The sequence below is a fragment of the Hoplias malabaricus genome, chromosome 10, assembly GCF_029633855.1.
Source record: "Hoplias malabaricus isolate fHopMal1 chromosome 10, fHopMal1.hap1, whole genome shotgun sequence".
In the NCBI taxonomy this organism is placed as follows: Eukaryota; Metazoa; Chordata; class Actinopteri; order Characiformes; family Erythrinidae; genus Hoplias; species Hoplias malabaricus.
In genome coordinates this window covers 18,231,278-18,244,300 of record NC_089809.1, presented here as the reverse complement: position 1 = coordinate 18,244,300, position 13,023 = coordinate 18,231,278, and the positions used below count along the sequence as shown (strand labels likewise).

The 13,023-nt window shown below is 40.5% G+C and overlaps 1 protein-coding gene across 5 annotated transcripts in view; it reads right to left on the bottom strand.

Moving 5' to 3' along the window:
* pard3aa (par-3 family cell polarity regulator alpha, a) overlaps positions 1–13,023 on the bottom strand; it is a 469,619-nt gene that overhangs the window by 202,608 nt on the left and 253,988 nt on the right. For 3 of the 5 annotated variants that reach the window (XM_066683465.1, XM_066683467.1, XM_066683469.1), the window contains one exon: positions 1,801–1,945. In XM_066683465.1, the coding sequence (XP_066539562.1) occupies positions 1,801–1,945 (145 nt within the window). The remainder of the gene's footprint in view (positions 1–1,800; positions 1,946–13,023) is intronic. The other 2 variants (XM_066683466.1, XM_066683468.1) reach the window with 1 other exon arrangement.

Sequence of the window (13,023 nt, the reverse complement as noted above, 5' to 3'; positions counted from 1 at the left end):
AACAGGTATCAGACTGATTCCTGTAATAATTTTAACCCTATCAAATTTGAGCAGCAATGGGAGCACTGTCCCACCTCAAGCTCCACCTACAAACACAGTCCATTGTCATTGGCTTATTATTGTATTATTTACGTCACTAAGTCTTTTAGTGAACAGTCAAACCACAGCGTTGGTGAATACGTTCTGTTTTATAATTATATTCTGAAAAATGTTAATGTATAATATTGTAAAGCCACCAAACATAGGGAAATGAGCCATACCCCATTTATTTACTGCATTTTTTTTAGTTGCCCTATTACACACTTTAGTCCGAGGCTCCGCTGTGTCTGATCCACTCTGGTGAGTTTAACACACACTAACACGACAACACCATGTCAATGTTACTGCAGTGCTAAGACTGAACCATCAGCCAAAACATACCTGCAGTCTGTAATTGCAGCGAACCTAATTACAGTGTGCACCTATATAATCAATGGAGCTGATCAATTAGACAATGAATGTAGAAAACTGAAATGAAGTTACTCATGAGAATATATATCCCAAACTTTTTAATGCTAGAATATGTAGAATAGAATTCATCTTAATGACCAGACAGCAGGATTCCTCGCTGTCATCTGTCATTGCACCTGCCCACAAGGACGCTATCAGGTTAACCTTGCCAACGTAGACCCTTGCATGTCCTTACGTTTGAGTGACAGGTGATATATTTGGCGGATTCTGTGAAATGAGTTGTGTCTGCTGAAGACTCTCTTTCTGACATGATTCAGTACATGCTGTCAGTCAGGTCCTCACCTTGACATTTTTTTCCACTAGCGCCTCCTAGAGCTCCAGATAAATGGCATATATCACTGTGCGGCTGGACATTCTTTTAAATAGGAGGTCATTCTGCATCCATAGTGTCATTTAGTGTGACAGAAATGGCCTGTGTAATGACGCCCTATCGCTCATATCGGTGTGCCAATTTTTGATGTGTGTTTACCAAACAAAAATAAACTGAAAAGCAAGGAGAGGGCAAATGGAAGAGTGGCACACCTTCGTATACAAATACGAAAAGAAAAGAAAAAAAAAGCAGAAGGGAAAGCCAACAAAGAGAAAATAGGACAATTTGTCAAGTCTACCGATAGTGACAGCCCCCATCTTCCCCATGCCCAACTTTTCTGCGACTTTTTCACGTCGCTCATTTGTCCTGCGTATGCTGCCGGGGCTGAAAGCTCGAGCCCTTGAAGTGCTGCAGTTTTAGAAAGTCTTTCATGCTGAAGCTGGAGATATTTATGATCATGCAGCCCTTTCTAAAAGTGTGTGTCAGTGCCTGTCGAGGGAGGCAACTGTGGCAAGTAGGGCAGAGTGAGAGAATATGTGTGTGTGTGTGTGTGTTTGTGAGAGAGAGAGAGTGTGAGAGAGTGAGTGAGAGAGAGAGAGAGATCTGAACAAACAGGACTAGGAGGATGGAAGGGTGTACTCCTGAAGAACTGTTCAAAGCTGTTGCAGCATGGAGGAAAGGTCCACTGAGAATTGGCAGCTATGGCACGGAAGGAATTGAACTGCCAATTCCAATTGTGCGACAGAAGGAAAAAGTGATGCTGAGTTGGAGGGGAAATACCTGTGTGAAATCATGCAGGATCAGACCAAACTCAGTCTGGGAGTGAAAACAGAATTAAGCCTTAATTACAAAACCACACAGACATGGAGGACAGATTTGCACTGACCGTGTGAGTGTTTCTATTTGCCAACAAAACACAGCTATAGCTAGGTGCTATAGAGAGCTTTTTGCAGTTCATTTTTCTGGGTTTATTTCCTCACCCATCATCCTGCCAGAGATGGTGGATCGGGGGCTCGGGGTATCATCCATAACTCCGGGGTAGAGAGAGTGTGAGATCCGCCGCTCCAGCGCCACTCGTTGGCCCAGTGGTACATCTGATACAGAGGGGCTTGTCGGAGCTTCCTGCTGAGACAGAAGATCCCACATCAGCACAAGCAGAGGATGAAAATCGTAACGTTTACATGTAACTGTTATATTTTAAAAATAAATAAAAGGACCTTTAGTGGGATTTTTTTAAAGCCCCAAAATGTTAATCACTGTCTATTCAAAGTTCAAATTCATTCAATTATGTATAGACATCAGCAAAATGGCAATAATAAATCCTGAAGAGGTAATATAACACTGTAAAGGAAATAACATATAAGACACATGAATGTGATCAACAGCTCACAGCTGTATTACATGTTCCCACTGTTACACTGTAACATTATGTTAAACCAAGTTCCAGGCAAAGAAGGCAACATAGATTTCCAATAACGTTTCAGACAGTTCCGTCCATGTAAATCCTGGCTTAAAGAGCCTGTGACATTTGCTCAGGGGTTGACATATTGCATTACTGATCCCAGAACAAACTGGACACTTACACTTTTGTCAGTGTTAAGCATAGGCCTTAAAAACACAAAAAGGGCTCCATCATTTAACACTAATGGACATTTATTTATTTATTTATTTTTTTTTTGAAGTGGAAGAAAAGTGTTTCTCCAAAGGCCATTCAGGACATTACAGTGGCAAAAGCTTTCATCTGACATTAAATGTCAGAAAGATTTTGAACTTTGTTATCCTTGTGTGCTAGATTTCTAATTGCAGCAGAAAGTGATGACCGTTATTATAACTGTAATTGTACTGTAAGTATTTTTGAAACCTCAATGAAAAGCGTACGGGAAGTCTAAATGTCAAATATGTAATATCTTGTGAGAAAGAGAGAGAGACAAGCTCAATATGACAAAATGTGCACAGAAAACAACACAGCTCGCTTCTTCCATTACGAGAGAGGCTCCATGTGTTATTTTCTCTCCGTGTGTAAAATGCTGGTTATGAACGAAGGGACACAAGGCTGACGCTGGGTGAAGGTGAAAATGGAATGGCCTCTTCTATAACCCTCCAAGAATGGTGGGAAGAGGGAGTGGGTGGGTGATGACTGAGTCTAAGGTGTTTCCATTGTAGTGCCAAGCAGAGGAGGAAAAAACACTGCAGCTGCTTTTATCATGCAATCATGCAAAAACAACCTTCCAGACGGGGGCATCAGCTCACAGGGTCTGGCAGGGAAACCCCTTGTGTTTAGCCAGCGAAGGGAGGCCAGAGCTCAGAGAAGCACTTGCTAATGACATTTAATATCCCTCAATGGAAACACCTGTGAAATCCCAGTAGTCGTGTGTGTGAAGCCTCATGATGAAAAAAGGCCCAGTATCGCTGGTCGTTATATGCACTAGCGCTTCATATCATTGCTTGGAGAAAATGAAAACTTTCTGTGGAAGCAGATCAGTGTTGAAGTGTTAACCGAGGATCACTCTCGCTCTTCGAGTTCCCGAAAACAAAAGCACTCCTGGATTTCTTCTCTGCACTTACCCACAGGGGAACTCCTGCCACAATCTTGAATAGCATTCATATTCTTAAAAGGATGAGGGGAAGTTTCTACTGGCAGACCCTCATATTTTCAGTTTGACTCTAGGGAATGACTCTACAATGAGAAGTTCAAGCAGTGCAGTATTCTGAGGTTTTATTTATTTATTTATTTATTTATAGTTTCCTTTCCTGGAAGAATATGACAATGTGTTCTCTCCGTCAAAGTAGATGGCAATAACAAGAATATATTAATTTCAGAATTATCAGTAAATGTAATTAAACGAACCACCTCCTGAGCTAACAATAATTAGCATGTGTGATCATTTTCATTTTGGGATCATTGTCAGTTCACACTGAATGCAATTCAAATGTTTCAATGAATTACAAACTATTTAAAGGAAAGTACTAGCTAAAAAAACTAATGCTAGCGTCACCGAAACTACCATCATAGCAGAGAGGCCAGGAAATATTTAAACTGTTAAAAGCTAGTTTTATTACGTTCTACACTCTCATCATTTAAAGGCAATGTTAACAATTTCACACTTTTTACAAACATTCTGAGAATGTTTCCTCATTATTTCTTATCACTCCGGTCTGTTTGCACACTGGAACAAAAGTTCCAGTGTTTGTACGCAATCCTAGTTCTCTCTGTTGGCAGAACGAAGACAGAGAGCCGGCATCTGGAGGTATCTGGACGTTGGAGAAACTTCCAAACGTTTTTTTTTTTTTTAAGCATTAAAAGAGATGAGGATGTTGCTCTGTTTCTGCTCCATAGGTGGTTAACATTGACTTACTTTTCTGTTTCAGATGTGTTACTCATATTAAGGTGGAACTGACTCCAACTGCTAACTTTCCATGAAAGTAAACACACAATGAATGTGCTACAACACTAAACAGCTCAGGTTCCAGATGAGATTATATGGCAATTTAGTGAATAAAATGCACAAACAAGTTAAACTTCAACCACAAACAAGCTACAGTCAGCTTCTTACTTGCACATAACGTTCAGCCTGCTATACGTGATTAAGTGAGGCAGTGTATTAATTACATTCCAGTTACATAAAGTATGTGACATCTATAAGGGAGTGAACTTTGCTAATAGTCATAATGTTAAATCATGATAAACAAACTAAAGCATGAGCTGCTCCTAAAGTAGATGCAGTTCCTTTTTCTTTCAGTCTGTTCCACTATAGACTACATTACTCTGTAATAATCTATACTAGAGGCTTTTTACCCGCAACGGTCCTGTGAGAGAAAACACAACAATGGCTGTAGCTGAGTAAGTGAAGAAGCAAGGAGAACTCAGAGACAGAAAGCAACAAGAAAATACTGCTTAACAAATACAAACATCATCAGTGAAAGTAAGATGGAGTTAAAGATCATCCCAGCTCTCCATGGAAGATGGTACAGAGGCGCTAGGATGGCATCGGCAGATGTATTAGCCAGGGGACCCTAGACTATTTAATATAGATGAGATATTTAATGAAGTCTGGAGCTGAGGACTTATCTAGGTGGGCTTGATAAGAAAACCAGGCTAGTGTGGCATAGACCGGGTCAACACAATTACAACAGAGCCTGCTGAAGACAGCACAGTCATCCTTATTGTAAAGCCCTCACTACAGTCTCGGCTGGCCTCATTGAGCTTTCATTTGTAAGACCAGGATTTGTTTTATGAATCTTTTCTCTCGCGTGTCTTAATCTGTTGGCGGATGGAGAATGAAATCTGATAAAATATTAGCTTTTAAGGCAAAGAAGGGATGAGATTTGAGAAACAGAGATAGAGGAGACAGAGAGAGATTGTGTTTGTGTGAGAGAGCATAAATGAAAGAGCATATATTTCACAAAGGACAAGGACGAGGATAGAGCTAAGCTTGAGTAATAGTGCTTACGGGACACTCTGATCTTAACAGTGAAGAGCTCCAGAGTGAAGGTGGTGCAAATAGAACCTTGCACTGCATTTATTTGTCCCATTCCAATCTTAATCTTCCCTAATCTACTGCTCTCTTGGACTGGATTAAATGAGTGGATTAAGATAGCACCGTCTAGTAGGAACCTCATTATAAACTCCTGAAATTCCTGGCATTCCATTCTGGCACCACTTTTAGTAACAGGTTATAGTGTCTCAGTAATATATGTCCTCAAAAAAAAAAAAAAAAAAAAAAAAGTGGTGAGAACTGCTAGTGATTTGCAAAATGTTCCCAGATGGTACATCAGATAATTATGGACATTTTTGTGCACTGGAAAGTTTGATGTCATATATAACTGTAATCCAAAATTCATACATTCTCCAGTTTTGTGTAGTATTAAAAAGGCAATTGTCAATTAATGAAAAAATAAAGAAATAAATAACCCACAACAAATATTAAGTAGTTAAAAAAAATAGCAATCTTTTAATTACTTATTTCCATCCATCCATTATCCACCGCTTATCCGGGTCCGGGTCGCGGGGGAAGCAGTCGGAGCAAAGAAACCCAGACCTCCCTCTCCCCAGCCACCGACGCCAGCTCCTCCGGGGGTATACCGAGGCGTTCCCAGGCCAGTCGAGACATGTAGTCTCTCCAGCGTGTTCTTGGTCTGCCCCGGGGCCTCCTCCCCGTTGGACATGCCCGGAACACCTCTCCAGGAAGGCGTCCAGGAGGCATCCGAACCAGATGCCCGAACCACCTCAACTGGCTCCTCTCGACGTGGAGGAGCAGCGGCTCCACTCCGAGTCTCTCCCGGATGTCCGAGCTCCTAACCCTGTCTCTAAGGGAGAGTCCAGACATCCTGCGGAGAAAACTCATTTCAGCCGCTTGTACCCGCGATCTCGTTCTTTCGGTCACTACCCAAAGCTCGTGACCATAGGTGCGGGTTGGGACGTAGATTGAACGGTAAATCGAGAGCTTTGCTTTTCTGCTCAGCTCTTTCTTCACCACAACGGACCGGTACAGAGCCCGCATTACTGCTGACGCTGCACCGATCCGCCTGTCAATCTCACGCTCCATCTTTCCCTCAGTCGTGAACAAGACCCCGAGGTATTTAAACTCCTCCACTTGAGGCAGGATCTCACTTCCAACCTGGAGAGAGCACTCCACCCTTTTCCGACTGAGTACCATGGATTCGGACTTGGAAGTACTGATCCTCATCCCTACCGCTTCACACTCGGCTGCAAACTAGTCCAGCAAGAGCTGGAGGTCCCGGCTCGATGAAGCCAACAAGACTACATCACCGGTGACAACGGGCAGCCCTGACGGAGTCCAACTCTGACTGGAAACCAGTCGGACTTACTGCCAGCCATACGAACCAGACTCCTGCTCTGTTTGTACAGGGACTCGATAGCTCGTAACAAAGAGCCCAGTACCCCATACTCCCTGAGCACCCCCCACAGAATACCCCGAGGGACACGGTCGAATGCCTTCTCCAGATCCACAAAACACATGTAGACTGGTTGAGCAAACTCCCATGCACCCTCCAGGATCCTAGCGAGGGTAAAGAGCTGGTCCTGTGTTCCACGACCGGAGCAGAATCCGCATTGTTCCTCCTGGATCCGAGGTTCAACTATCGGTCGGACTCTCTTCTCCAGTACCCCCGCATAGACCTTACCGGGGAGGCTGAGGAGTGTGATCCCCCTATAGTTGGAACACACCCTCCGATCCCCCTTTTTAAAAAGGGGAACCACCACCCCAGTCTGCCAGTCCAGAGGCACTGCCCCCGATGTCCACGCGATGTTGCAAAGACGTGTCAACCAGGACAGCCCCACAACATCCAGATCCTTGAGGAACCCGGGGTGAACCTCATCCACCCCCGGGGCCCTACCGCCAAGGAGTTTCCCTACCACCTTGGCCACTTCAGCCCCAGTGATAGACGAGCCCGCCCCCCGGGGTCCCCAAGCTCTGCTTCCTCTGCGGAAGACGTGCTGGTGGGATTGAGAAGATCCTCGAAGTATTCCTTCCACCGTCTGGTGACGTCCCCAGTCGAGGTCAACAGTTCCCCACCCCCACCATATACAGTGTTGGTGGAAAACTGCTTTCCCCTTCTGAGTCGCCTGACGGTTTGCCAGAAACTTCTCGGAGCCGACCGAAAGTCGTTTTCCATGTTCTCCAAATTACTTATTTAATTAAATTAATTACTGCATTCGTTATGAGCATCATTTTGTTCCCTCACATAATTTGGACATAATACTGCATCCAAAAGTACTGTATTTGTGAGTTTTGGTTTAGATGGATTTAAAATATGGTGATTCTATCTTAGTGAGTGAGAACATAGCATATTTATACTTACATTTTATTCATCAGATTGACCCCTTTGGCTTCCCACTGTGTAGACCATATATACCACATATTTTAGGCTTTATTCCCTGTAAATTATTTATTATTCAATATTAACTCACCTATAGTACCCTGTTTAGTTTTTTTTTTTACCCCTTGTATTCTCGCTTGAAGACTCTCCATATAGGATCAACTCTATGTGTTCTTGCCTGCGTTGAAAGTCTGTTGTCTATAAACAAACGCAAGAGGTGGATGTCCACAAATTAAGTTACTCATAGTAGGTACAATGATGAATACTAATTATTACAATTCATAGTGTTCTTGAGCTTAATGTAGCTCACAGACTACCACCACATATAAATGAGGAGCTGTTGGGCCTGAAACAGATAGCACTGCTAACATTAACAGTACATGTGAAAATGAACAAATGCTTTTCACACTGGGCTGTAAAGATTTTTCTGTTCTTCTGTGGTATGGCAAGCTGAAGTTTGTATGCAGATGATAAATTAGCTGTGGTCCAATATCTGAGAACATTCAATCACTTCAGTACTCAAACATATATTGTATTTTTCAGCTTGCAAAAAGAGGGACAAAAATTGAGATTTTAAAGCAGAGAATACTTTGCAAAATTAATGAAAATTATGATCCAATGTAGCAGGAAAGCTCAAAATCTTCTCTATGGCTCTGTACAGCTATGAGCACTGAGAAAAGATACAGCAACTCTCAACCCTGTATTTTATATAAACACAAACTCAGACTGACCCAGCACTGTTTATTAGGCTTTAATCTAGCTACTGCCTTCTCTTCTCAGGCTGTAATTACAGGCCTTAAGCTGTCACATCCGGCCTGTGCTGGGACCAGTCTTACAAAGGCTCAGCCACACTCATTAGCCCTCTCCATCACATCCCTTCATCCATTCCTGTTTTTCACACAGACTCGCATCCTTCTTTTCTCTCAGACCCTCTTATCTGCTTTTCTCTTGCTCTCTCTCTCATATCCTTGTACTAGCATTAGCACATTAGCATGCTTTGATGCTAGTGGATTACAACTAATATCATGCTCTTTATGTAGATCACATTTAAGAGCATGTTGGAGAGGAGTAATATTACTTTAATGAATTTGAAATGAAAGGAGAAATATTTTCCTGGTAGAATAACTGAATGTTGCATATTTTCCAAACAAACACCAGTAACCAGTAGCACCAGCAGAACCTAACTTCCATAGCATAGTGTGAATGTAAATTGCTGCAACATTCTACGAGGTTCCTAACCTGTTGCACAAAGTAACATGATTTCAGTGTAGCCTTAAGGTATAGCTCTATAGTAGGTATAGTAATGTAAATTCTGCCATAAGAAATCCATTTAACCCAAGTGTTTAACTCTCTCTGTCGTCCGCATACTCAGTAGACCATGTGTGTTATGCTCAGTTCTTGAATTTAAATAGCGATTCTGTTAACTGCAGTTTCACCAACACCTTTAACTGTTCATTGATAAAATGCTGTTAAAATGCTGTATACAACACCACAGTTTACACCTCAAAATACTTCCAAGCAGCAGCAGAACAGAATAAAAATTCATATAAGAGTGGCACGCAATGTAGGCGCAACTTTATTAAAATAACCTTTTTGTAACAAAAATAATACAAATTTGAATGGTGATGACGCAGAGCTGTAAAATGAATGCCAGCCATGACACTGTGTGCTGAGATTGTGTGTGTGTACAACCTGTGTGTCAGGGAGTGTTGCTGATTGGCTACAGGGTGTCAAAACCTCATTATCTGGGTCAATCTGTTGATCTTACCATCATTTATGCTCAATTAGTTAACATGTCTGTGGTGCAACTGGAATTCTGCGTGTCACTAGTTTTAAACTAACTATAGTTTACTATCAACATACCTTTTAAATGGACTTCAAATTCCCAACTTTTGATCTAAGTTATGCTCAGTTGATTCAACTCGCTGCAGTATTCTACATGGTTCATGTTTAATTCAATCTAGAACATATTTATTATAATTTCATCTGATCACATCTCTCAATATGGTATTATTTCTAACATGTAAAATTTCACTTTCCTGCAGTAGCAATCAAGTAATCTTGATTGAATTAATTACACTGGAGGTAAACCACATTATCTCCGTCCCTGAGCTGTGAGTAGAATAAAACTACAGAACAGGGCTGCTGGCAAAATCTATTTCAAATTTGCCTTTCTCGAAAACAACTACAGTTCCCATGATTCCCCATCCATCACAATTTCCCATGAGTCACCTTAATGACATCAGCGGAATCAATGTCTATTGATGTCAGAATGATCTAATGGACATTAGCTCAGCCAATGAGAGCAGGGTTAGCTAGTAAGGTCCGTCTCATGGCTGGTTGTATCTGGATGAGTCTCACTAGGCCTCTTCATGTGCTGCATCCAGAGAAGAACCCTGGCTCGATACTAATAAAGCCATAATTTACTGGCCATGCTGATTGATAGGGCTCTCAAGACGCCATTGATCAGGACTTTTCTTACTGTGGGAAGGTCTCTTGTAGCAGCCTTGCTGTTTCCTTCCTCACGTCAACTCACACCATCATCATACTGCCACGACCCTTGTCATTTCATCTGTATGCACACCATCAGTGGAGTATCCCCTTATGTAACACTGCCATTCAAAGAAGGCTTTTCATGGCTCTGAGAATTTGTGCTGGCCTTTTTGTCCTCCAGTGCCCAGGAAGGTACATGGAGGATAACTTTTTGGCTTGTCAGTCATCCACATAGAGTCACTCAACTGTGGGTACAAGGAATGTCCTTGGGATATATTTAATGCATTTTCACCAAGTTATGTTTTAAATTCAAAACTCCTTTGCTAATAGAACAAAAATCATTACTTCTACCTTGTAAATATATATATATTTTTGCTATTTATCACTGTGCTTAAAAATGAGTTAACATTTATGTTGTTCGACCTTTGTATCAAACATCATAAAGTGTTTGTATATATTTTTGAGTGAGTATTGAACAAGAATGAGATCTTGTTTTTACTGATTTACTGTCATACAAGTTGCACATGATATAAAATGGGTTCTCCAAGTGTTTGATTCTGACTAGTCTGAGAAAAGTTTTAGAAATATATACTTAGCATTTGATAATTACACCAAACAGGCTTCCATTACATGGGTTTTGTACAATGCAATTGACTTATAGTTATACCATGTAGAGTTATGTTTATGTGATTTATCTTTGGCAAACTATGGCGTTCTTGCCTGGGGGTTATATACCGCAGATACTTTCTGGAAAGGGCAGGTTAAAGAAACAAAAGCACAGAACGGCAGAAATGGTCAGTAATGTATTTCTGCCAGGCACTCCAGCAGGAAAGTGCCTTTCTCAGGGTTCTACTTACATAATTATAACAATTTCTGTGCCTTTCATGTGGTCAAGAGAGGGGAACGTTCTGCATTAAAGTCTCCACTTATGAGCCAACCCCTGCAGGGAATCCTCTCAATCTGCTGAGCTACATGCAACAAAAGAACATATATCTTCATATGAATAATAATAATAATAATAATAATAATAATAATAATAAAGAAACTCTACAAAAAATTAACCTATACAAAGTAGACCATAATGTGCTCATGTATAATCCATTAGGATCGGTGTGTGTTGTATGTAAATTGATGTTGTGTGTGAGGGACTGAGAGGAGATCCAGAGGAGATGTCACTACTGATTTAGAGGAGTGGAAAGGTGAAATATACAGGCAGCACAGAGTGACGTTCACAAAGGTTAATGAAGATGTCCCCAGAGTGCATCTCTCTGCATGTCTGTAATAGCCAATGAATCCCTGCCTTAAACTTCACCACGCTCAGTAATTTAATTCTGGCACTATATGCCATATTCATTACATGACCAAATCGTTTCAGACACCTCTTCTAATGAGTGAATTAAGCTACTTTAAGGTGTGCTACACAGTTTGTAATGTTTCCATAGAAAACAGATTGAGAATTGTTGTACTTCTTTCAACTAGCTAGTACACTATAGAATGGCTGTCATAGATACACTGCTCACACCCCTCAAAATACAAATCTCACCCCCCCCCCATCCCTCAAAGAGCCCATATTTGTAGTTTGAAGTATGACTTGACTCATTATGTTCTGTTTTCAATCAGTGTTTAACTGCTGAAAATTACCTCATGAGTTTCTTTTTGTTTTAACGATGTGATATATGACTAATCGATTACTTTTGGAAAAAACTACTGGTCGGGTAATAGTATGACTCGTGCAACCCCTACTATTAAGTAATAAATTGAGAAAAACTGAGAAATGAATCAGCAGTCAAATTTGTGAATACCAGTGAAGACCACTGTTAGTTTTATATGAAAGAAGATAATATTTTTCTACACGTGAGAACCTCACCACCAAGAAGATTCCCTGGTTTGCTATGCTATTGCACAGATTTCCTCAAGGTAACTGTGTCCTCATAATAGGAAAGACATAAATGCACTGAGAACAGAAGAGCCCATGCTGCTTCTTATATATAGGTTGAAGTGAAATCAATGCAATCAAAGAAAAAGCATGAAAACTCACATGAACACCATTCACTCATTTATGCACTGCATCTGAATCACATACACACACAAACTCTACCTGTGTGTGAAAGGTCGTGCTATTGACATAAAGCATAAGTATACACAGATTGCAGTAGTGGGCAGCCTCAGGTTGTCTGAGGTTCAAAAGTGGGAAAGCGGAAAATTTCTAAAATTTCTAACAGAATAGACTTAGTTCTAACCATTTAACCATTTTTGTGTGTAAGTGCATGAGTGATTACGGTTTTAATTCTCTTATCTATTCTTCCATTCCATTTCTTATTTTTGTTACCATTACTATTTCAATCCTATTTCTTTGAATAATCTAAAAAAAAAGTTCTTGTGCTTATCTTCACTGTTATGTTACATGCCATACATGTGTGCATTCAATAAATAAATAAATAATCCTGAATGCGTAGCATAATCAATAAAGTAAAAGCAATTCTAATTCTGGCACAAGAAAGGATTCTTAAGCAAAGAGGGAACAATTTCCAAACTCCACTAACTAACACCCACACCATGTTTGTTAATTGAATACCTCTAATTTGTGTTGCATCTACTCATAGATTAACTCTAATAAACTAAAGTCTTATTTTAAACATGATCAAGTTTGAAGTTTAATTCCAACAAAAGAAGAAAATTACATGAAAAACGAAACTACTTATTAAACATACACAATAAATGAAATTTCTTTAGCTTCTCATCTCATTAATCTATTGCCAACAGTCTGTATCCTGACATTTCAGTGATGCATGTTAGAAAAATATAAGCAGAACAATATAAATTGTGATTTGAGGCTGCTTTCAACAACTGAACTTTGAGTTTCTGTTTTT